Below are 25,689 nucleotides of genomic sequence, written 5' to 3'. Positions count from 1 at the left end.
ATAGCAACTGTCACGTCCAGGAATCACGCCTAAACTTCGTGCCCAGTAGCGCAATCCCTTATTCATGCACTGAGCTTCTAAATATTAAAATGACTGGTTTGAAGTGATATTTTGACATAATTGCATTCTTACTGACAATGGTAACTGAAGCAACATTACCGTTAAACTACTCAACAGTTTGCGCCAAAGGGTGACAGCACTCTGCTAATGTCTCCATTTTGGACGAATGATGGAACCGCATCGTGAAAGTGGAGCCCACGAAGAGTCTAGTGAACGCTGCACACATAATCAACAAAAACGAGTTGGAATTTTATGAATACTGCACAGCCTAGTTAATGGGTCGCCAAGTCGTAACCAACCACTTTTTAAACTTTGTTGGAAACCTGTTTGTTTCTGCTGCCAAGGCGGGCTTAACTAAACATAGTTTTTTTTAACTTACGAAGTCGCGAACACAGTATTTAGGTAACAAATCCTGAAAGAAAGAAAATACCATACGACGTTTTCGGTGGCCGGAAGAACTGCAACAGGGACGCGAATAACACGAACTCATCTTGCATTGTGATGGAAGACGACAAAGATTTGCGAGTTCGTGCATACGCGCGTTCGTTTGTGAAAATCGTTTTAAAGAAACTTTCCTGCAAGGGGCAACAAATATAAATGTCCGAATGTAGTTATTGTGGTTTATATATAAACAATGGTCAAGCTTGTTTCAGTTATGGGTCTTCCATGCAACACGCCCGCTGCTTACACCTTCACTTGTGATGGTACATAAGCCATAATTCAGGAATCACCATTACCTGCTTTTGACATGTTTTTGACTGCAGAAATTGACCGGAGAAACCTCATGGCATCGATTCTCGCGAGAAAATCCCGTTTCATTTTTTTGAGGTTTCGCTGCCTTCATTGAACTGGAGCTGTAGAAATCCTACAGTCTACAGGAGCTGTAGAAATCCTACGCTTGTAGAAATCCTATAGTCAAATTAAAGCGAAGTTAATGAACGTAATATGTAAGTAAATCAACTAAAGCTTTCACCGTGACCCGTAAAACCAAGCTACGAAAATCTTTTTTCGTAGGGCGAAATAGCAGAGGGGTCTTTAGCACAACACACATTTCCAATGAATAATGCTGCCAGAAGGAACGCAGTAGCTGATTGGGGGCAAGGAGAAATCTTACGGCACAAATGTTATTCCTGCAATTCTCACAGATGCATCTCAAAGTGCTGCAATCTAACAAGTAAGCAGTAGTATCTGATATGACGGGGCGGGCCTCGACATAAATACTTGTTATTTCTCAGACTCATTTTCTGTTCCCATAGCCTAATCCAATGAAGCACAACGCCAGTGGCATCAAACTGTGTGGGTTCGATCCCAAAGGTGGTGGACTTTATTCGAATAGACCGACCGTGTGCCCTGTGTCAACGTGCCTTTTACGACGTGGTGGATACTAGGGTTAAAAACATGTTGGCGAGCTGAAAAGAAATAGGGCAAACGTCCCGCGGTTGACCATCTCCGATAAACTGGAGAAGGAGGAGGGAAAATTTTATTGCAGGGCTTGTAAAGGCTAAACGCGATGGATGAGAGTGGATCCCTCTTCACAGGATTCCATTAGGTGCCTTCGCCACCTGGCCCCTGGTAACCAGCCGTAGCTAATGCTCCAAGGCGGGGCTGGACAGCAAGATCTCCCATCACTCGCTAGGTCTAAGGTTTGGGTTCTTAGTGGAGGAAATGCGGAGAGGGGGGGTGTTTTGTGCCGAAGTCGCACCGAGCTGCTTGCATAATGGGCAAGCCTTGTCGCTCTGATTGGGGAAAATGCTACTCATTGGGCGGGGGTGAGAAAAGAATCCTGACTGCATCTGTCTATACATTACTTGCTGCTCCCACGTGAGTTCAGGGTGCGGCGCTGAACGTTTCTGGCTAGCCTCTCGGTAGTGCCGCACTATCTCCATTTAGGTGACCTTAGCTTCACTTCTGGCCTCTTCCACAGCCGTTGCCCGGTATGTTTACGCGCGGGACTGTCAGTGGGTAAACTCATATTCCTCCACCAAGGAGTGAGCTGGAATCCGAACTAATTCAACTTGGCTCTCCGAGGGCGCTTTGTCTCTCAGGATGCGAAGTACCCGCAGGAACATCGAGCCTGATTTGAAATGCCTGTACGAAGGCTGTGAGTCGGTGACAACCTTGGAAATTCCCGACAGTGTGAGGGCTAGGGCAAAAGCCAACTCGGCCACTTCTACCATCTCTCTGATTTGAAACTATGCGCTTGTCAGCAGCTCGCCCCTGGTTGTCCCCATCGCCACTGCTCTGGTCATCCCCTTGTTTTGGAGCCGTCTGTGAAGACGGCACCGTCTTTGCTCTCCAGTAGCCTGTTGAGAGCCCGAGCCTTAGCCTCAGTCCTGCCGCCATGGTGAGCCGAATTCATGTTGTTTGGGAGAGGCTTGGCCTTTATTGCGTCTAGCCATTTGTCCGCAAGCTGTTCTCGATCTGTGAGCTCTGCCACGCTCCAGCCGATTATTCAAAGGACACGGCGACCCGCCTTAGTGTGACTAAGCCTCTGTTTTAGCTGGATAGGTGGCCCTCAACCAGCTCATCCACTGTGTTGTGTAGAGCCATCAGCAGCTTGTCCGTCGACGCACTTATGGGAACTCTAATACCTAAACTACCTTGCGTATTATTGTGTCCACCCGGCTCTCTTCTCTCTTCTTCGTCAGGAGGTAAGGTTTGGCGTACGTTATTCTTGACACCACAAATGCTTGTGCGAGCCTCAGAGTGTCCTCCTCCTTCATTCCTCTCCACCGGGTTTCCACCCTTAGAAGCATGAGCAGGATCTGTTATGAGGAGTGCTTAAACTTGCACACGGACGTAGTGGCATTGTTGTGTGCCTAGATGGTGAGACTCACAATCTTACACTGTGTCCTGGAACAATTTCTTCGTCCTCTGGGACCACCTTCCCGTCTTCCTTGTGTGTCTTGGTCGCCCGAGGGCAGACAACCACCAGATTACACTTTTGAGGCGAACATCGGAGTCCACATTACTTCGCTTATTTACCAACCACATCTGCGCCTACTTGCAGCTTCTATCGAATCCATCCTGAGGAGCCCGCCTTCGTCGTCCACAGCAAAATATCGTCGGCGTAGGGCGGGTGCCCCAAACTTTCGATTACCCATGCACCTTGGGCACGCCCAAGAGTGCATATTAAAGAGAAAAGGCGACAGGACGGATCCCTGTGAGGTACCCTTCCCAACACTATGGGTGGAGATACTTCTTCTCCAATGTTATTCGAGTGCTGCGGCCTGTCAGGAAATCCCGCGTGTAGTACGGCCCCTCTCGCCAGCCTGGGGACTGAGGGTTGGCTAGGATTCTAGCGTGGGAGACGTTGTCAAACGCTCCCCTAGTTCAGGTGTAGGCGATTGTTTGATGGCTTGTTGCATGACCTATTCTTTCAGTTGCAGCAGTACGTCTTGCGTTCTTAAGTGCCTCCGAAATCCGGCCATAGCGTCCGGAGTTTGATCAGTGCTGCGGCTGCCCAGATGTTTTTGCAGCCTATTCAACACTATTCTTTCCATAACCTTGCCCTCGCAGGACATGAGGACGATAGGCCGTAAGTTATCTATGTGTGGTGACTTTCCAGCCTTTGGGATAAACCCAACCTCCGCCTCCTTCCAGCTGCTTGGCAACACGCCGCTCACCCAGGCATGGTTCATGTGTCCAAAGAGCTCCGTTGTGGCTTTGTCACTCAAGTTGTTGATGAGCCTGTAAGTAATAATGTCCGGCCGTGGGAAGCTGTGCATGTTACTCTCAGAAATGGCCATTCTTAATTCAGGGTCGACGAAAGGCCAGCCCAATACCTCCATAGAGGTGCCTGTGTACGTTCCAGGTTCCTCCACACTCTTCTACGTATTCAGGTACCTACCTCTCTTTGAGGTCCTCCTTGAGTTTCTTCGCATCTCCTGCGGAGTTGTTTAATGTGCGCGCCACGCTTTGGTTGGTCGCGCTATTGCTGGCCTGTGGGTCTATGAAATGGCGGAAATGGCGGAAGTGAGTAAGTGAGTGTGAGAGGGAAAGAAGTTCCCAGCCTGCATCACATATGTATCGCAAGGTGGCAGTCAACGGCTCGACGAGGTAGTTAAAGGGCGATGTTTGTTCGATAATCCCTATGCAGGCCATGTTATTTAGTAAGAAGTTTCGCCGAAAGACCAGGAGTGGGACATTGCACACGAAGCCATGCAAGGGATCCAGGTTCGAATGTGGGTGCGTGGTAGAAAAGTCATGTCGAGACTTCTCGTGTCCTTTGTCGTCGAGACTTCTCGTGTCCTTTGTCTTCTGATGTCAAGGTTCAAGCGAGCTGGCGACATACCTATGTTTACCAAGCCATTTCGGACACTGCAGTACATTCACACGCGCCGGGGTGATACGGTAGTAAAGTGTCGATTAGGCAAGATAGCTCACGTCCATGTAGACGAAAAAACTGTGAAATGCTTGTGGTCGCTTGCGTTGCAGTGTTATATGCGTATGTGCGACAAGAGGTAACACTATGTCAAATTTGAGTGTATGGACGATATATATATGTGGAGAGCACATCTCCAAGGAAGCGGTTGAACTTTTCAGTTAGCCCATTTGTCTGTCGGTTGTACAAAGTCGTAGTTCTGTGGGCAACCTGACATTCCTTAAGCAGCACCTGCACAATTACCGAGAGAAATCCGTCTTCTCTCACTAAGCAGCTCTCTCGGTGCACCATCGCGTAAGATGAAACGCCGGAGTAGAACAATGGCGACGTGGCGAGCCATTGCGGTAGCCAGAGTGGCTGTTTCGGCGTATCGAGTGAGGTGATAAACGGCGACGATGATCCAACCGTTGCCTGATGCAGTGATTTGAAGAGTTCCGTACAGGTTAATACCAACCCCATCGAAAGGCCGTTCAGGGCATGGTAACTTCCGCTCCTCTCTAGTAGGGTGCCCTGAAGGGGTCTTGCGACACTGGCAGTCAGTGCAAGGCCAAATGGACTTTGCGACGAAGGTGCATATTCCTCGCCAACAGTAGCGTAGGCGTAGGTGCTGATATGTCTTTAGTATTCCAGCATCACCACACTGAGCGTGGGCATGAAACAATGCGTATACCTACGAGCGCAGGTGACGCGGTATAGCCAGTAACCATTTCCGTCCTTCTGCGGAATAGTTACGCAAGTATAGCAGCTCGTCTCTAATGGCGAAATGCGCTGCTTGGCGCCGTAGTGTGCGAGATGCTGAAGAAGCCGTAGGGTTTGCAAGGAATTCCAGTATTCAGGCAATCCAAGAATCTTTCCGCTGTGCCCTTGCCTTGGCGTCTATTTATAGTCATGACACGACGCAATTCGACACCAGCGCGGACGTTGTGGCTTCTACTGGTAACGGCGAACGACAAAGTTACGCCTGCGTCGGTGGGCTTTCCTCCTGACCGGTAAACAACACGAATGTCGTACTGCTGGAGCTGAATTTATCACCGGGCCAGACGTCCGGACGGATCCTTGAATGACGCCAACCAGCATAAAGCATGGCGGGCCGTGACTACTTCGAATGGTTGGGGGGGGCATTAGAGGTACTGTCGAAATGTGCCAATCGCCAAACCATTTCAAGGCATCCTTTTTCGGTTACGGAGTAGTTGCACTCCGCTTTTGTCAGAGCCCGACTTGCGTACCAGCCATTCGTCAAAACCAGCCTTGTGTTGAGCAAGGACGGCAGAAAAGGAGGTACCACTGGCGTCCGTGTGAAGTTGAGGGGTGCGCAAGGGTCAAAATGGCGTAACATCTGCGGTGACGTAAAATCAGTGCAAGGTCTCGAATGCTCTTTCAGAAACGACTGAGCAGTAAAAACGTTTTTGCCTTCACCGATCCGCTGCTTCAACGGTGCGATGATAGACGCGAAGGTCTGGACAAACCGCCATAACTAGGAGCAAAACCCCATAAATCTTCAAGGCTCCTTCATTGTGCTCCGTTTAGGGCACTCGCTGACCGCACGCAGCTTCGCGGGGTCTGTTAGGACAGCGTCTTTGGTACGACATGAACTAATATTACCAGCCTGTGGGCGTAGACTGGCTGGTGATGATGATGATGAACTAATATAGTAAGTCTGCGAGCACCAAAACGGCACTTCCTGAGGTTCATTTCGAGGTCAGCCGAAGGCAAATAAAAATTTGGTGAAGTCGCTGAAGGTGGGCCTTCAATTCCGGCGAAAAGAAGACGATGTCGTCCAAGTAGGAAAAACAGATTCGCCATTTCAGGCAACGCAGAAAATTGTCCATAATTCGCTCTAATGTCGCTGGGGCATTATACACTCCAAGGGGTATAATGTTGCATTCGTAGGGCAGGTCCGGTATCACAAACGCTGGTTTCTGTCGTTCAGCCTGAGTCATACGTACTTGCCAATGCCCCGAGCGCAAATCTACTGGAGAAAAGAACTCGGTACCTTGCAAGCAGTCCAGCGCGTCATCTATTTGAGGGAGTGGATAGACGTCCTCTCGCCTAATCTTGTTTAGGCGGAGAATGTAGACGCGAGCTGTAATAGACCCATATTTCTTTCTGACGAGCACGGCTGAAGAAGCCCACGGATCTGCTAATTTATACAACTAGTTATTTGCACAACTCGTAATTTACAAAACACACATGCGCTCTACCTTAGTGGGATTATGGCGGAAATATTGGCTCTATTCGCCGCAGGCGATATGCGGCGGCAATATTGCAATACACTTGAGAACAGAACTGTCGCAGGATGCAAACAGCAACCCCGCCCACGTTAGTTTAATAAAGGATTTCACACCGCTATTTGAATATTTGTTTATACAAAGCCTTTTTTAGACAAATACTGAGTTCAGCGTACAGGCTGGCATCTCGGTCTCCTGTCCCAAGTACGCTCGGATAGGTCTTAACAGCTGCCTTTTGGCCAAGACGCGCTAGCACATTCAAACCCGTTCACATTCACTGGCATCGTCATAATCCTCGCATTGAATTCCTCCTCATTAACTCGCAGCGAATGTGCTTCCAAGAACTGCCAATATTTAGGTAGTTTTCAGGGCATATCTAGTGTAAGAAGCGATGGTCAGACCTACAAAGACGCAAATAGCAAACCGTAGAACAAACCAATGCGACGATTTATTCTCGCACTAAGTAAACGAATCAACGATCTATCTAAATGTATACCGATACGTGGTTTATGAGATAAAGGAATACTATTCTACCGCTGCTTCATGCGTGATTTCTGTATTGTCCTATCTGGAATCATTTCTTCTTTAGCGATTTGTGAGTAACCATTTTGACACAATGCAAGCCTGGTGTCACCCCTCTCCGTGTATCCACCGATCTTATCAGAGATTTTAAGTCGACGAATCGGTCTATGAGGAAATGCATTAGTTTTTAACGGCGGAGCTGTTTAGGCTTGGGCTTCGTCCGTTGTCGTACGGAAAACATATCAAGAAAAAAAACCTCCCCTAGCTTGCGGCGCCCAGCACGATCTTCGCGCAATGGCTACAGTAAAAAATTGGCCGCGTATCTGCTCCTTTCGTTGCAAATGTCGTCAAAAGACGATAGTCTTTATCGACTTTTGTCAAGTAAATGCCTCCCTTCGCTTTCCCGCTCACCTCTTATGTTGTTCCTCTTGCGTCGCGGTCCTCCCAAGGTAAAGACGCCAAAGGTTTGCTTAAATCATTTTAACTTTCCCGCGTTCCACTGCTCCAAACCGGGTGTTCCGATGCCAGCGCTGCCGTACGGCGAAGACGCGCGTGAATCGAGGCGCCCTACTTCAACTTTTATAGAACCGCGTTTCCCTCCTCCACGTGCGTTGCAAGCAGAACGTGGAACCTGTCCAGTGGAACCTTCCGTAACTGTTGCCGTTTGATTTCTTAAAATGGCGCCAGAAGTTACAGTGGCGCGGGCGACAGCAGGCGACGGCGGAGTGAATTATTTTTCTGCAGTTGATGAAGTATTTAATTTCGCAAAAGTCGAGCATGTATGATTGCTTATAAAGGAACATTGCAAATATCACTTCTGTAATAATTTCTTGTCTTATATTTGCGTAATGTCTTGTTCTTCTTCAACAATGTTGACAAGTATGAACATTACACCGGACTTACACGGGTACATTTAGCTGTGACTATATAAGACTATTGCGCAGGCATTGTTTTACTTTGGCCGGGTGGCTGAATCCAGTCACAGACAGACAGACGGATAGACACACATACAGACAGACCAAACGTTCTGGGTTTAATTAGCCCAAGAAAGACTATCGTCTTTAAAAAACATCGAATGCACGTGAGCGTGCGCCTCGTAAGCAGTGCCCGGGGTGCGTATTTCCAAACGCTTCGCTGCCCAGAGAACCCACGTGACATGTCAGTTAGGCGATGGAGAACGGTAATTTAAAGTGGTCATTGGCTGCGGCCCAAACCTAAAGCGACCTAAAACATGTAAAACCACCATTATCAACAAAAACAAGGCGTAGATTTCAGCCTAAAAAATGAAGCAATGAAAAAAAAAACAGGTAATACACCTTAGGGGGGTCGAAACCAAGCCCTCAGCGCCAGTACCCAATATTCTACATCGAGGCCCCCGAGCTCGACCGGTTGGGTATTAGGAGGCGCTGAAAAGAATAGCGCCCGCAGTCACATCACACATGTCACTTCGGTAATCTTTGCAGTGAAGCATTTGGAAACACGCGCCTGGGGTCAAAAATGCATGCGCGTGGGCTTTGGCCACGTGAGGAGCTCCCTCCTTCGTCCTTGTCGTTGTCGTCGTATAGCAACCGGCGCGACGCGAGTCCTGCGCGCCGAAGACGACGACGACGGATCCGCCAAGACATTCCTTCACAATCCACACGTGGAGCTGGCCCCGGACCAGCTGACAAAAATGCAAAGGTCTACAAAGACAAGGACGTCCTACAAAAGGGTTTGCCCTACGATGTTGTGCCATCGGACGACGACAAAAAGGATGACGACAACTGCAACAGAATAAAAAACTACATACTTTCATTGTCTTTGTTTTAGATTCCCGTTAGAAACGGCATTGCACTGCTGGATTTGGGCTCTCTCTCCCCTTGGATCCCCTGTCATTGTGAAAGGAGATACATCGACCCCCAGCTCAGCTGTTTCTTCACCCTTGCACCATAATGCAAGCTGCGCTAAGTTTTCACATAGCGTAATAAGGAAGCTTTCGCATTCATATTGCTCTTCATTGCCTCTGCGGTTTGTAGTCACAATAAATTCGGGTTGTATTTCGAGGCTGTGCTATGCAGCCGAACCCGGAAACCTCCGGCAATGTAACCAAACAAATTCGTGAAAAGACGACTTACCATTCTCAGAACTGGAGGCAATTCCTTCTCTTAGACTAGCCGCGATTTGTTCCTGTTGGCCTGAAAAAAATGTAAATACCGTTAATTACGTTCACAGTAAAGTCTTCGTATTTTTTACATTTTATTAATACTGAAATACATTTAGTTTGAGCTGGCAGACACTTTCAATAAATGTGCCGCTCAGGAGAAGCCATTGCAATGCTACACATTTCCTACGCGGTCACAGAACATTTTTACTAAGCGAAGCTTCGCTTCGCTGGGCAAACTTTTACCTGCAGGAAGGTCATTACGCATAACCAAAGTACTCAGAGCATTGCCTCCTTTCTAGTGTTCCCCTGTAAATAGCCATCTTCTTTCCGTGCCAGAAGGGTCGCCTGGGAATGTGTCCAAGAAACACTTAAACGTGTTTCCCAACCTTCTTCCCAAAAGCGTTTAAAACCACTTTCTATGGGAATATACCACGGCTCTGCAATTGAAGAAGCAATGAAACGAGTGTTTTCAAAGATTAAAAAGGAAAAAGGTATGCTTAAAGTCTTTTTTGCACATTGTGACTTCACGGAAAACAGCGCAGGCGACGGGACTAGAATATGAAATGCTCAGCATAGGTCGTCATCGAACATGAACAGCCACAAGTTCTCATAATTGGAGACTCTAACGCACAACATTCATTTGGCCCTACAGTAATGATCCACCCAAATGCAAAAAGCTGGCTGAAGTGATAGAAGAATACAGGCTTCCGCTTATGGACTATCACACACAACCCACAAGGAGTTGAGAAGGGAGTTGATGAAGCAGACATGCCCCGGCGTAACCGTGACAAAAGACGCGAAAGAAATGCCACCTGGGCAAACACAAGGGAAACCATGGAGAGTGACCTCTGCAGAATGCTAAAATCTCCCACCACGGCGACAATCCTTAGCCCAGTAGCAACAGCCTAAACTACAAACTAGCCGAAGTTCTGAAAGGAAGGGTGAGCAAGCTACAAAACTGAGAACATACAGGTCATCCCTGAATGATTGAAAACAATCAATGACACGCTTTCAATAAATGGGACTCACCTGAGCACATTCATATGGGAGTGATAATTCACGACCAACGGGCTTAAAAATCGTCGTGTATAAATACGAAAATACGAAATGTTTTAAATGTACCTACCGACGTAGCTTGCTTCTTCATATATATATATATATATATATATATATATATATATATATATATATATATATATATATATATATATATATATATATATATATATATATATATATATATATATATATATATATATATATACATATAGTCAAACCTCGTTATATCGAACAGTGCGCGAACCGGGAAATAGTTCGATATAACCAAAATTTTATATATAAAATTAGATCAAAAACGCGTCAAAATGCAGCGCGATTCAATCACTAAAAAGGCAACGACAAGAATGACTACTCACATGAAGCGTTAAAGTGAACTATCTATTCCCAGGGGAAAAAACTGCAGCAGCGTTGACTGTTTATTCGAGTTGACTGCATGTCGTACCACAGCCGGCTCCATGGTTTCCAAAGAGTCCACGAACGCGAGACCACTACCTTCCATTCCGCCGAAGTAGCGGCGTAAAAGTTCTACAGCGGCCACAGCTTCGCCCGCAGTTGGGAGCGGAGCGGGGTCCTCGGTGGTCGAAGGGCCAGGTTCGCCATCCACCGCCTCTGAAGTCAGCTCGCAGGTGACCTCCGCGGGGATTTCCACGTCGGTTAGTTCAGCCGTGGTCCCTGTTTCGTCATCGCCGGCGAAATCATTGATGGTCATGCTCTCTGGCACAGCACCCACAAAACGTGAGAACTCGCTCCAAGTCTCTTCGAGCGCAGGTTCTTCAAAATCCTCAGACGTTTCATCTTCCTCGGACGATTCCTCGGCACCGACGACGAACCGAGCGTGCCTAAAGCAGTTGGCGATCGTCTCCTGCTTTGCGTCATCCCAAGCACCTTTGAGCATTTGAATGGCAGTTAAGAGGTCGATCTTGAGGTCTTGGCCCATTCGCAGCTTGAGGGGCACCTTTTCGATCAATCTTCGCTTGTAGATCGCCTTGAACGCCCGAATTATATCCAGGTCCAATGGCCTTAGTTTTGACGTAGTGTTCGGCGGCAAGAACTTGAGCTCTATGCTTTTGAGCGGCACGTCCATGTGGTGTGCCGAGCAATTGTCGACGAGGAGGCACGCCTTGCGCCCCTGTTCCGCAAGCTGCGTGTCCCAATCCTTGAGCCATTTTTCGAAGACGTCGCGCGTCATCCACGACTTCTGTTGTTGTTGCTGTTGTTTTTGTTGTTCCTTTCTCTTAGAGCACGCTCGCGTTCCGAGCCTCGCGATACTGACAATGCTCCTTGCGGACACCGCAAGGTGCTGGTCACGACGAGCACCTTGCCCCTACCATCATCACCTGACTCATAATAGCCATACTTCGGCCACATACCTCTTCGGTTGCACACGAGAGACTGCCCACACTAACCACATGGCTTGTCGTCTTCTCGGGGGCTACTATGTCCAATACAATCACAACTCTGCGAAAAGAGGAGCCATCCAGGCGACTTACGGGGATGAAATGACAAGGGGATCGCAGCACGGCTTGAAACGTTCGATGTGCACGGTTTCACGACTTCGAAGAAGAAGGTCAGAGGTGACAGTCACCGGCTCGACGAGGTAGCTGACGGGCAATGTTTCTACGATAATCCTATGTGCGCCGTGGTATTTAGCAAGAAATTTCGCCGAAAGACCAGGAGTGGAGCATTGCACAAGGAGCTATGCAAAGGATCCAGGTTCAAACGTGCGTGCGCGGTAGGGCTGTCATGTAGAGACTTCTCGCGTCCTTTTTTCTTCTGATTTCAAGGTTCCAGCGAGCTGGCGACATACCCAGGTTACCACGCCATCTGGGACACTGGGGTACATTCAGAGGCATCGGCGCGATAGGTAGTACAATGTCGATTAGCAAGATGGCTCACGTCTATATAGAAGAAAAAACGGTAAAAGGCTTTTTTGGTCGCTTGCGTTGCAATGTTATATGCGTACGTATGACGAGAGGTAACACTACGTCAAATTTGAGTGGTTGGACGATATATATATATATATATATATATATATATATATATATATATGGACAGCACATCTCCAAGGGTGCGGTAAGACCTTTCAATTAGCCCGTTTGTCTCGGGGTTGTATGAAGTCGTAGTTCTGTGTGCAACCTGACATTCCTTAAGCAGCACCTCCACAATGACAGAGAGCAATCCGTCTTCTGTCACTAATCAGCTCTCTAGGCGCACCGTGCCGTTAGATGAAACGCCGGAATAGAACAATGGCGACGTAGCGAGCCGTTGCGGTGGGAGGGTGGCTTTTTTGGCGCATCGAGTCAGGTGATAAACCGCGACGATGATCCAACGGCAACTGATGCAGTACTTCAAAGAGTTCCGTACAGGTCCCAATTCCAACCCAATCGAGTTTCAACCCAAACGAAAGGCTGTTCAGGGCATCGTAGCGGCCGCTCCTCTCCAGTAGGGTGCCTTGAAGGGGTCTTGCGACACTTGCTGTCAGTGCACGGCCCAATGTATTTTGCGATGAACGTGCACATTCCTCACCACAAGTAGCGTAGACGTAGGTGCTGATATGTCTTTAGTGTTCCAGCATCGCCACACTGGGCGTGGGCATGAAACAATGCGTATACCTACGACCGCAGGTGACGCGGTATAGCCAGTAACCATTTCCGTCCTTCTGCGGAATAGTTACGCCAGCATAGCAGCTCGTCTGTAATGACAAAATGCGCTGCTTGGGGCCGTAGTGTGCGAGATGCAGAAGAAGACGTAAGTTTTGCAAGGAATTCCAGTATTCAGGAAATCCAAAAATCTTTCCGCTGCGCGCTTGCCATTTCGTCAATTTATAGTGATTACACGTCGCAATTCGACACCAGCGCGGATGTTGTGCCTTCTGCTGGCAGTGGCGAACGAGAAAGTGCATCTGCATCGGTGTTCTTTCTTCCTCCGCGGTAAACAAAACGAACGTCGCACTACTGGAGCCGAATTGGCCACCGGGCCAGACGTCCGGACGAATCCTTCAATGACGCCAACCAGTATAAAGCATAGCGGCCCATGACTACATCAAATGGGGGCCATACAGGTACTGTCGAAATGTGCCAAACGCCAAACGATTTCGAGGCACCCATTTCCGTTAAAGAGTAGTTGTACTGCGCATTTGACAGAGCGCGACTTGCGTACGCCACTACATATTCATCAAACCCAGCCTTGCGTTGAGCAAGAACGGCACCCACGCCGGTACCACTGGCGTACGTGTGAAGTTTAGCGGGTGCGCTAGGGTCAAAATGGCGTAATATCGGCGGTGTCATCAGAATCCGTCGCAAGGTCTGGAAGGCTCTTTAGAAGACGCCTGAACCATTTCAATCTTTTTTGCCTTCACCGATCAGCTGATTCAACGGTGCGCTGATAGACGCACATTTCCGGAGAAACCGCCAAAACAAGGAGAAAGCACAACAAATAATCGGGTTTTTTTATTGTGCTCCGTTTAGGGAACTCGCTGACCGCACGCAGCTTCGCTGGGTCTGTTAGGAGAGCGTCTTTGGTACAACATGATCTAATATAGTAAGTCCGCGCGTAGCAAAACGGCACTTTTTGAGGTTCATTTCGAGGCCAGCCGAAGGCACTTAACGATTTGGTGAAGTCGCTTAAAATGGGCCGTGAAGTCCGGCGAAAACACGACAATGTCGTTCCACTAGCAAAAACAGATTCTCCATTTCCGCGGCACTTACAGCAGCAGCGCTGTGTGGCAGATTGGAGCTCATACAGTGTTTTGGTTCTCTACCGCTTCTTTTAGGGGCGACGCCCCTTAGGGGCTTCGGCTGTTGGTGTCTCCTGTCGTCATCGCCATAATCGTCGTCATGGTACTAAAGCAATGGCGAACTCGTTTACGCCTCGCTCTCTATTAGAACGTTGCTTGGCTGATACGAATAAATCTACGTAACGAGTGCTAAAAAAACACTGGGACACTCGTGTACGCTCCGCGCTGCAACGCTCCGTAAAACGCACTAAAAAACACCGGGACTCTCGTTTAGGCCTTGCGCTAGAGAGCTTCGTGCTTCAAAGAGAAGTGACGTTAGAGTAAAGCTGTATACCTCTTCCCCAAACGCTTTCATCTCCATTGCCAAAAACGCCAAGGCGCCAAGAATACACTTATACACTGCACGCTTCGCCCCTCTCCAAGTTTCACGTTAGTAGAGGTGGCCCGAGATACGCAGCGCTCGAGGCGCATAGTGAATCTCGAAAGCGGCGTCATCATTTTTACGAATTTTGCGGCAAAATGTCTGATTACTTAGAGATACGGCGGCTCCAGTGTCAATAAGCGCGGGTTCAGCGCTACCATTCCCAATCCTATCCATCCAATCCCATCAATCACACCTCAAGGCGAAATATGAGGAGTTAGAACGTTCGGTGGTTTCGCAACTCGTGCCTCAGGACTTGCGGCATCTAGTTTCCCTCGGCTGCAGGGTGTGGGGATATTAACTGAGACTGCTCCCAATTACGCGAGCCCGCTACCCCTCGATCACCCCTCCCAGACAGACGAGGTTAGCTCCTTGAACCCGCTACCTGTAAAGGGGTACGGGTTGACCAATGCACACCGGTCCGTGTTCCACGTGGGGCGTGACGTAGTGGCCCCAACCAAGGGCTCGGGCCGGTGGGCGTGCGCTTCGGTCTGACCCGGGGGAGACCGGCCGGTTGCCGGCTCCGATGGGTACCGTGCTCGCACGCAGATCGCTCGCTTCGGCTTCAGCAGGCGTCGTTTTCTCACTTTCCTGAGGTCGGCGAACGTACCGGGAGTCGGATTTGGATGCACCCTCTGGCTTGCGCTGCCTCCTTGTGCAGGTGATTTGAGTTGTTATTGGTTGCTCAGTCAGACTGGTGGTCGGTTCCGGTCCTATCCAGAGCCCATCATCGAGAGCGCTTCGGTGGTTTATGCCGCTGGACCAACAGCTGCCGATTACCTGCCCTGCGCATCCGGCTCTGTGGCTTGACGCGTACAGTAGGTGGCTAGCCCCCTCTCTTCCCCACGGCTAGGAGTGCATTACCAGCGCTGGTAGCTGTACCGCGGAATACCCGGAAAAAAGCCAGTTCTGGGGAGCATCTTCGTCTTTTCGGAGTGACTGCGCACGCATGGCGAGGGCCGCCGCTGCTGCTTACGGCTTCGCTCGCTCAAACCCATGGTGAGCACCTTGGCAGGCTGCGCTGCATTGCACAGGTGAGTTCCACATAACGGTTCACACCGGGGCGCATCGGAGAAATCGAACGGCGGCGTGGGAAAGAAGAACGGCTTCCAGAAAAGGGAAAGCCATCGGGTGAATATGAACTTGGGGTTGAGCCGGAAGGAACGCAAGCTGAGTGTGGCTGAGGCTCAAAGGCGGGCATTGAAAGTGTGTCACTCGTGGAAGGGCTTCGGCACCGGCAGAAGCGTGGTACATGTCCGGGAACGGTAGACGCGAAACATATGGGGCGATTATCTGACCCGCGCCACGAGTTAGGGGCTTGTGCTGCCGCTCGAGGATATGGGAGCACCCGCTGGCTCGTGCTGTATTACAACGGCTGAAATGTGGCCGGCTGTGGTGGGGCACGAACCGAGCGCATACGTGTAAGGCCTGCACACGGGTGAGGCGAAGGGCACTGCCACGGATAAAGGAATCGGTGCTGCAATAGGCGAAACAAGAGGCGCAGCTACGGCTGCGGCTGCACGGCCTTGGGCTAGTCGAGGTCTGCCGTAACAGGCGAAATCAGGTGCGCAGTCGAGGATGTTTGGCTACCGGTCTGACGACAGCGCCTCGGCGACTCGGTCTTGTATTGAGACAATATGTGAAAGAATTTGTGAAAGAGGACGGGTCCAGCAACTTTGCTTCGCAGTTCAAGGTTGTAAACATGCGCTTTTTTCTTTAAGTTAGTAACACTTGAGTGATGCGAGTAATCTGAATACATAAACCTAGCTGCTCTTTTGTGGACCGAGTCTAACGTGTTGGATAAATTACATTCGTGTAGTTCTCTACGTCGCGAGCGTATTCTATTAGTGGGCGCACTAATGTCAGATATGATGAAAGTTCAACAGCATATGTAGAAAGCCTCAAGTTTTTCCTGAGATATTCAATCACTCTGTCTGCTGTGTCAGAGATGTTTGTTATGTGGGACGACCAAGCACGCCCTCCTGTTGTGTCTGTACCTAAAAAGTTTGAGAAATTCACAGTAGATAATTTGCAGCCAGTAAAAGAATTATGTACGAGACCAATAGCATTTCCTAAGAAAATAACGCCGGGTGTTTCATAAGTGTTCAGAGAAAAGAGCCAATTTTCGCACCAGGGCTTAATCGGTTTTACATCATTTTTGAAGATACGGAAGTCATTACGGCAGTTGTTAGGGCGATAAATGGCACAGCGGTCAGCAAATAAATGCGTTTCAGAAGCTATATTGGTAGCTAAACCTTGAAATTGAGAATAGGAAGGCGACATCAAAGGTACACTGGGGTAAACCTAAGATCGCCGGTCGCCGGGATGATGGCATCTGTTTGAAGTAAACGAACTGTTCTAGTTGCACAAAAAGTTTTTTATCCATTCAAGGTTTAGGAGCCAAAGTTTCACAAAAAGTTTTTATTGTGTACTTTGTGGAAACTTTTTCATATGCTAGGAAAAAGGCTGCAGGATTATGATAGGTACATAGCTGCTATCATAAACTTTTTACTTGCCAATGTTCCAAAATTTGAACACACAAAACCTGATTTGGTATTTCCTTCCTAATATACCGCATTTCTGTATTTTCTTTTAGCATACTGTCTGATTTTTGTGGAAAACATGGCCATTTTAATTTTTGTTAACAGCCCATTTAGTGGCTTTGAATAAATGTTTACAAAAAGGCATATTTTGTTTTCCTTCACCATAACATGATTGTAAGGTGGGAGCGACTTTATCGCTAGTGTTCTTTTCTGCAACCACAGTTCTGTACAACAAAATTATCGTTTATAGGGTATGGCACAACGCTCCCTGAATTTGGAGGCTGCAATTAACCTTCTGCTCAGCCTTTTCGACGAGGAGCGCGAAGGTGCATCTATATTCCAACTGCGGCCTGATGAAGATGGCAACATTGCTGAGGAGGAGCACCTGCAGGAAAACGACTTTTATGAATTTATTCCCGATGATATTCGCACGTGTGCAGAAGCTATGCAGTGCAGCGATGACGACGTGCCGCCTACTGAATGTTTGAGTCCTAAGCCACGATCAAAAAAGCCAGCGCGAAGGCAACTGTCTGTAGAAAAAGGCCGCGAGTATCCAGCCATGACCGGGAAAACAAAATCCTTACAGCTATCGTTTGGAGCACACTGGGGCGGCTATGTCACGTTGGATAAACCACAGGCCAGCCAGAACCATCAGCTGTTGCTGGAGACATTTCCTGAGCCTGCGAACCTGAACCCATTTAAGTTGTTCAGCAACATAATTTATCCGGAATACCTTGGTTTACGGTCTGACATGACTGCAACGTAACGTACCCCAAAAGGGGGCAGAGGCACCAAGTACCTCGTTCCAGCAAAGCAAGGGAGGTGTGCGCAGTCAAAGCAAACAAACAAAACTAACCAGTGCCAAGAGTGCCAAAAGCTGCTGCACAGCAGGTGCTTCACATCCTACCGTGGCGTGTGAAATGCTGACTGACCTACAGCGAGGAAGATTTTCCTAGGTAATTGTTTTCACTCTTTATACTGTTCGGAGTCATTGCAGGAAGATGCCTTGCCTTCGGTGACTAAGATGAAGCAATTCCACTTTGAAACCAATAAAATTTGTACCAGAGAACTTTTGCGTTTGGTGTATTGGAAACGCCAGTTTTCCAAAAAAGGAACATTCCCCAAAACGTGCTTAGTCATTGTGAATGTGGCTGTTTTTTTGTTAGAGGTAATTTATAAGCCAATTTCAAATTATCAACACCAATTTCAGTTTTTTTAATGTCGCTTCATAGTCCGGCATTTACATTGTAATAAAGAGCGTTTATTGTGTGTCACCGGAAAGGCCTTCCTGAAATCCGTTCTGACTGGGATAACGTATGTACAGAGGTAAAAAACTGGAGGGTTTGAGTGCAGTTTATGTTCTATTATTTTGCAGCACATCTATATAAAGGATATCGGGTGGTACCTTGTAGGCGAGGTTGATGGAGCTTTCTTGGTTATTGGGATGACCTCCAACTGTCAACTCTCGTGACACCAGCCACTATGGAACCCATTGCACTACGCTAGGGCCATTATCTAAAAATACCCAACTTGAAAGAACTTTCTTTTGCTCGGTCATAAATTCTCTCGCATTGTGCGTTTCGGTAGCATACCCCCACAACACTTCAGTGAAAAGGCAGCTTTTCACCCAAACCTCATACATATCCCGTCGCCCTCACCGCAGGTTCAAAGTTCACGTGCAGTCTTCACCTACTCAACTTAGTACAAATACATTCATTCCTAGCAAGAGCGAATACTGGAATCACCTCAGCCATCCTGGATACCAAAAACTTCAAAACCGTCATTCATTAAATCTCATATTGAATATGCATTTGCGTCTTGACCATATACTTTAAAGTTCCCTCTTTGGGCCCTGAAAATACATTTAAATAAATAAATTGTTACATGGTAGCAGGGGAACTGTTCACGACCATACAATAATATGTATTCAGATGTCCATTCAAGAAAGCGACAGCCACCACCAAAGCAAATTCAAAGTTAAGGGCCAGCGTGCGCAAGAACACTCCAACGCGTCCTCTTCTGCTTCTCCAAGACTGCTTTGGCTTTGTGTCCGACCAATGCCGTGACGTGTATCTGTAGAGGACTGATTGTCCGTTGCTGAACAACTGGCCAATCTTTCTTTATCGTTGAGGTGCTTTGTAGATATTACAATAGCCTGTGATATCTCCGGCAGTGAAAGCACCGTCCCGGTGCAAAGCCCGCAATAAGATAAGGTAACATCGGGTGCTACAGATCGCGCGTCTATAACGTCGGCACACCACATTTTTTTAAAGCGGAGCTGTTCTACAAGCCGTAAGTTCGCCCTTGAAGAAAAACAAAACGCAAAAGCCGAGCGCTAGTGAGAGCGTGCCTCGCGATGACCGCCAAACGTCCCCGGCACGCACAGTGGCTTTAAAAAATTGCTAAAACCCCGAGGAGCGAGAACATGGCGAGCGCCCGTAAGCTCGTGCCTTATGGCCACCGCCTAGTCCCCGACTCGCACAATGGCTGTGGTGGTGGCGGCAAAACGTTTAATGAGCCAAAAGGAAGAGGGAGAAGGGCGTGGTTAGCCTCCTAAGTCTAGGAGGCCTCTAGTCCGGCCTGCCTCCAGAGCGCGCCGCACCAGGGCGACCTGGCGCTCCGGTGCGGAGCTGGTGAGCTCGGACTCTCACTGCTCACGGGATGGGAAGGGGTGGGGATGTGGGTCTTGGAGAAGACGGGGTGGTAGGTATTGAGAGGGATGTGACAATGTGGGCAGTCGGGTGAAAAGAGATAAGGGAAAATGTGGGATGGGACGATGTGATTAAAGTAGCTTTCGGTCTGTAGTTGGCGGAGGATGTAGGCCTGTTGGGCGGTGAGGGAAGGGTGGGGGTGGGTATCGCCGTCGGGAGTTAGTGTGGTGGGAGAGGATGGAGTTGTGCATAGGGTAGAGAGGTATCACGGCAGCTGGGTCGAGGGATGGAGGTGTCGCTTGGTCGAGGCATAGCGAAGGAAGTGCCCGGGTAATGAGGGCGCAGGCTTCGGCTTGGGCCGCCTCATTCCCTGCGAGGCCGGAGTGGCCGGAGGTCTAGACAATGGAGAGGTCAATGTCTTCAGGGAGGCGCTGAAGGATGTAAATGGCTGCTGGCGGGGCGAGGCCGGGTCGGTAGAGGCGGCAGGCCTGCTGCTAGTCGGTGATTATAGTCAGGTAGGGTTTGTGGCAATGGGTTAGGGAGGGTGGCCGATTGCGAGGGACTCGGCAGTAAGCGTGGGGATGTGGCGGTAGGACCTCGCGGTGGGGAGGCGGCCCTCGTTGGTGAGGACTGCGATGGTGGTGCTGTGGTGGATGCAGGAGTGGGCTATGGCGGTAGAACGGGTGTTGGGATCCGTGCCGTAGCATTTTTTGAGGAATCGGACGCCATGCTGTAGAGAAAAACTGAAGAGCTGTCTTCATAAAACACTGCAGCATTAATGGTGAAGATGTGGAGACACCCTGCTCGGAACAGGTTACTGCGGCCGCCGCATTCTCTAGAAGCAATTATGTATAATTAAAGCCATGGCTAGGTCTGGCAATCCTTTCCGAGATGACTTGCAGATTCCGCCACCACTGCTTCGACTCGGTGAAGAAACACTGGTGTAAGTCTAAACTGCTGAGGATTATTGAGAACACGACGAAGACGACGACGCACAGTTCCCTACCGTCAAGACGCACAAGCAGAGATACGACGCCACGACGCACCTGGAAGTCGAATAAGGCTGCGACCGACGTTCCACTGTCAATCGATGGCTTTAATGTAGTCGCCTTCACAGAGACAGGAGCAGACTACTCAGTCATGAGCGCACCATTTACGTCTAAGCTAACGAACGTTTTCACCAGATGGGACGGTCCGCACACGCGCACAGCAGCAGGCCACCTCGTGACGCCAATTGGAACGGGCACATCGCGGGTCACCATAGACGGCACAACGTACCGAGCGGCGCTCGTAATTTTGCCTAACTGCTCCCGCGACTTAAGTCTTGGAATATACTTTTTCACGGACAATGGTGCAATAATTGATCTACAGACCAAGACTATAACTTTTTCCTCTGATTACTCCATCACGCCGGAACCGAACGCCGAACACCGTGCTGCTGTAAGGATCGCCAATGATCATGTCACCCTTGCTACCCCGCTCAAGTATGATGATCACCGCAAGCTTGTTGATGATTGAAGATGCTGTTCCTTACATCGACGCTATCGTAGAGAGTGACCAAAGGTTGCTTCTCGACCAAGATGTCTTCGCCGGAAGAGGCATGGCGCGCTTCAAGCAACACCATTCCCCCGTTTTGGTCACTAATTTCAGCGAGGAATACCTGCATTTGAACAGAGTCACTGCAGTTGCGTTCCTCGAAAAAACCCAAGAAGCAAGCCAGTGATAGGAATTGCCGAGTTTGAACGCGCACCCGAAGATACCTCCAAGCTTCCGAATTCCTTCGACGTGAATCCCGCGTTACCACAAGAAGAACGGAAGAAATTATTGGCTTTGCTGCGTCGGTACAGAGGTTGTTTTTCGTCTAACTCAAACCTACGTGAGTCACCTCGAGCGAAGCACCAAATAATAACCGAAGATGGAGCCCGACCCACCCTCAGTCACCGTACCGCGTCTCTTCACACGAGCGGGAAGCCATCCGAACTGATGTCGACGACATGCTCAGCGACGACATTATGCAGCTATCGAAAAACCGCTGGGCTGCGTCGGTCCTACTCGTGAAGAAAAAAGACGGCACATTAAGGTTATGCGTTGACTAGCAGAGACTGAACAAAATCGTGTACGTGTACCTCCTGCTACGAATCGACGACGCCCTCGACCACTTCTGCCACGTGAAGTACTTCTCATCGATGGATCTTAAGACCTGCTACTGGCAAATTGAAGTGGACGAGAGAAACCGAGAGAAGACTGCATTTATAACCCCGGACGGCCTATACCAATTCAAGGTGATGCCGTTTGGGTTGTGCACGGCGCCAGCAACGTTTCAGAGTCATGGACATGGTGCTAGCTGGCCTGAAGTGGCCCCCCTGCTCTGCTTCATATACCTCGCCGACGTTGTGGCACTCGCCCGGACTTTCGACGAACACCTTGCAAGGTTGGAGTCTGTACTCCAGGCCATTCGTACGTCGGGGTAAACGCTGAAGCCTGAAAAGTGCCGTTTTGGGTACGAGGAACTCACGTCCTTGGGCCAAGTCGTCAACGCCGCTGGCGTCCTGCCTGACAAGACAAAAACTTCAGCCGTAGTGAACTTCCTAAGACCCAAAGATAAGAAGGACGTGCGAAGATTTCTCGGACTCTGCGCATACTACCGGCGCTTCCTCGCAAACGTCGTATGCATTGCAGAGCCACTCCCGCGCTTGACAAACGATAGCACCCCTTTCAGCTGGGAAAACGCCCAAGAAAAAGCATTCTGCAAGCTGCAACAACGCCTGCAAAACCCGCCCGTGCTCGCTCGTTTCGACAAAAACGCCGAAACAGAAATGCACACGGACGCCAATGATAGAGGCTTAGGTGACGTCGTCGTCCAAAAGCCAAGCGTTTGCGAAAACGTAATTGCCTATGCCAGCCGTGGTCTGTCAAGGCAGCCGAAAAGCTACTCAGCCTCTGAGAATGAGTGCCTCGCTATTATATAGCCGATATATATAGTGTATGGTAGACCCTTCTTCAAGGTTGTCACAGTCCACCATGCGCTGTGTTGGCTCGTCAATTTGAGCGCCCGCTCTGGCCGTATTGAGCGGTGGAGCTTGCGCCTGCAAGAGTTCGACGTTACAATTGTCTATAACTCCGGCGGCAGGAAACACTCCGACACCGACTGCCTGTCCCGCGGCCCCGTCGACCCACCACCATAAGATTCCGATGACGACAGCGTGTTCTCCAGAGTCGTAACTGAGAGCGACCTACCCGCTCAGCACCATGCCGACCCCGTCCTACGCGTCATAATCGACTACCTCCAAGGCAGCAACGTCGCCGTGCCCAGGGCCTTCAAACGAAAACTAGCTGCAATCAGCCTGAGAAACTCCTTCCTTGTGAAGAAGAATTTCAGCCCCGGCAAGAGACCGAATTATCGTTTTCACTTTTTTTTTCAATTTCGAGTTTTTGCCTCGCGGCATATGAGAGGCAGTTTAAAGATGGGAGGAGGGAAGAAAGTAGGAAGGAAAGAGAAAGAGAAGAAAATAGGGAGAAAGGGGCTGCCAAGATCACAAGATCACAGAAGGTCACGAAACCGACAGGTTTTCAAGTGTACAGGTATGCATGCAGTCCAGTGGCGTGCAGAAAGTCTATCAGTGACCTGCAGTATTTATCGTCCTGTACCCAGCGGTTGTAGTCATCCGGTTTATCCCAGCGGAGACCAACCTTTCTGAGCTTATCCTCTCGAGCTGTCCTTGTTCCCACGCACGTCCACAAAAGATGCTTGGGGTCAGCTTCAACCGCCGGAGACGGACACTTGGGACATGTTCCTGGGTCGTCTTGTGAGTGCCCCCAAGTCATCCTGGCAGATCTTCGTGACGAAATTTTAGAAGCGTGCCGCGACGACCCGTCTTCCGGTCATCTCGGCGCAGCTCGCACAATTGGAAAAATCAAGGCAAAGTTCTACAGGCCCCGCATCACATCCGACGTCACCCACTACGTCCGGAGCTGCCGTGACTTCCAGCGATGAAAAACGCCGCCAACAGAGAACATCCGGACTTCTCCAGCCGATCGCCGTCCAATCGAGGCCCTTCCAGTTGATCGGTATGGACCTTCTGTGGCCGTTTCCTACGTCACGATCCGGGAACAAGGGATTGTCGTAGCGACAGACTACGTGACGCGCTTCGTAGAGACCGCCCCTCTTCCGATGGGGACTGCGGAAGAAGTCGCGAAGTTCTTCATAAACCAAGTTGTGCTGCGACACGACGCCCCTGAAGTCCTAATTACGGACCGCGGAACGGCTTTTACTGCGGAGCTTATGCAACGAATCTTACGCTACAGCAACACAGATCACCGAAGAACGACGGCGTACTACCCCCAAACGAACGTACTTACGGGACATCTGAACAAAGCGATCGCGGATATGCTGTCTATGTACGTCGACGTCGAACTTAAGACCTGGGCCGATGTCCTCCAGTATGTCGTGTTTGCGTACAACGACGGCAATCCAGGAAACTACACAGATGACACCATTCGAGCTTGTCTACGGAAGACGGCCGACTACGATTCGTGACGCCATGCTCCCGCACGTAGAAGGCAACGACCTCAACGCCGACGTCCAAGGATACCTTCGGCGTGCTGAGGAGGCCCTCCAGCTCGCTCGAGTTCGTATAACGGACCAGCAGCAGGTGGATGCGGGAAGCTTCAACCTCCGACGCCGAGACGACGACTACCGCCCAGGGGATCGTGTGTGGGTTTGAACTCCCATCCGACGACGCGGACTAAGTGAGAAGCTTCTGCGATAGTTATTCGGAACCTGCCAGATTCTACGACGTGTTGGCCAACTTACCTACGAAGTGATCCCCGATGGTGACTCCGGAACATCACGACGACACATGCGACCCGACGTCGTCCACGTGGTTCGCCTGAAACCTTACTGGGCAAGATGATGGACTTTCTTGTTGTTGTTTGTTCGGACTGTCATTTTATTTTAGCATCGGATCAATGCACTCTTAGAGGGGGAGTAATGCCGCGAACCATGGATTAGGTTTGTTTGTTTATGTTTTGCTTTTACTGCCTGGCTGCGCCCGGCTGTCTTATCTGTGTGCCAAGCGAAGCGCGAGTTCTATTCTTTATTTTTATGCCACACGGGTTATCTCGTTCTGATACGGAGAGCGTTCCGCCCTAACGTCACTAGCCTACCATAATCTTCTTTGATCTACAATGTTGTGCACGTAAATCGACGGTTTGAGAAACACTCGTGGTGGAAGATAAAAGCCTGCAGAGCAGACGCCGCGGTATTCGACTCGCCCACGCTCGCTTGTGCACGTCACTTGGCTGACTGCTGCTTCGCCGCCTGTGTATTCTTTGAGTTGTTAGGGGAGCACAAGTTCGCTTCAATAAACTTGTTTTCCTTGAAGAGAACTGCGTCGTCTTTGGCTTCGCGACAATATGCAAGAGGGGTCATACGTGCGCGCGCTTTGAAGACCCCGCATGCGGTGGGTGCGTGTTTTTTTGGCCCTCAAAGACGTTCCACCATTCTTCTTCCCCACCTTCCTTCTTTACCTCTTCTGCGGCTCGTCCAGGGCAAAACTCCGATCTAGTCGTCAACGTACACCTCCAGCGCAAAGAGGCAAACGCCTGAATCTCTGTATTAGGGCAGTTGAACGTGACGTTCTGTCATCGTATAAGAATCAGACCCCCTACGCAAAAACCTTCGCCTCGGCGAAGAAAAGGCACTGGAGGCTTTGAGCACCAGTACCGACATAATAATAAAGCCAGCTGACAAGGGGGAGAGAGCGATAGTGGTTATCAACCGGTCATACTACACAGCCCAAGTCCAAGGGCAACTTTACAACAATTCTTTTTGCAAACTATTGCCAACGAACGAACTCCTCCCTTTAAAGATGGGATAAAAAAATCTTCACCGCCTTCTGAAAGAACAAAAATAACTGAAACAGGGGCGCGGTCTCTCTTAT

The 25,689-nt window shown here is 49.5% G+C and overlaps 2 protein-coding genes across 2 annotated transcripts in view; both read right to left on the bottom strand.

Moving 5' to 3' along the window:
- The window catches only part of LOC144163862 (uncharacterized), a 162,216-nt gene that overhangs the window by 99,808 nt on the left and 36,719 nt on the right, over positions 1-25,689 (bottom strand). Inside the window, exon 2 of the mRNA XM_077694540.1 lies at positions 9,309-9,368. Coding sequence (XP_077550666.1) covers positions 9,309-9,368 — 60 coding nt within the window. The remainder of the gene's footprint in view (positions 1-9,308; positions 9,369-25,689) is intronic.
- On the bottom strand, positions 10,761-11,333 carry LOC144164175 (uncharacterized). Its single transcript, XM_077694688.1, has one exon. The coding sequence runs from the start codon at positions 11,331-11,333 to the stop codon at positions 10,761-10,763; it is 573 nt and encodes a 190-aa protein (XP_077550814.1).

The sequence above is a fragment of the Haemaphysalis longicornis genome, unplaced genomic scaffold, assembly GCF_048455015.1.
Source record: "Haemaphysalis longicornis isolate Haplotype H1 unplaced genomic scaffold, Haemaphysalis longicornis Haplotype H1 scaffold_13, whole genome shotgun sequence".
NCBI classification, from domain to species: Eukaryota; Metazoa; Arthropoda; class Arachnida; order Ixodida; family Ixodidae; genus Haemaphysalis; species Haemaphysalis longicornis.
The sequence above is the reverse complement of the archived record's forward strand: the minus strand, read 5'-3'. Positions and strand labels throughout refer to the sequence as shown.

Coding starts and splice junctions, on each gene's coding strand:
- LOC144164175 (XM_077694688.1), bottom strand. CDS start 11,333: ATGGGCCAAGACCTCAAGATCGACCTCTTAACTGCCATTCAAATGCTC.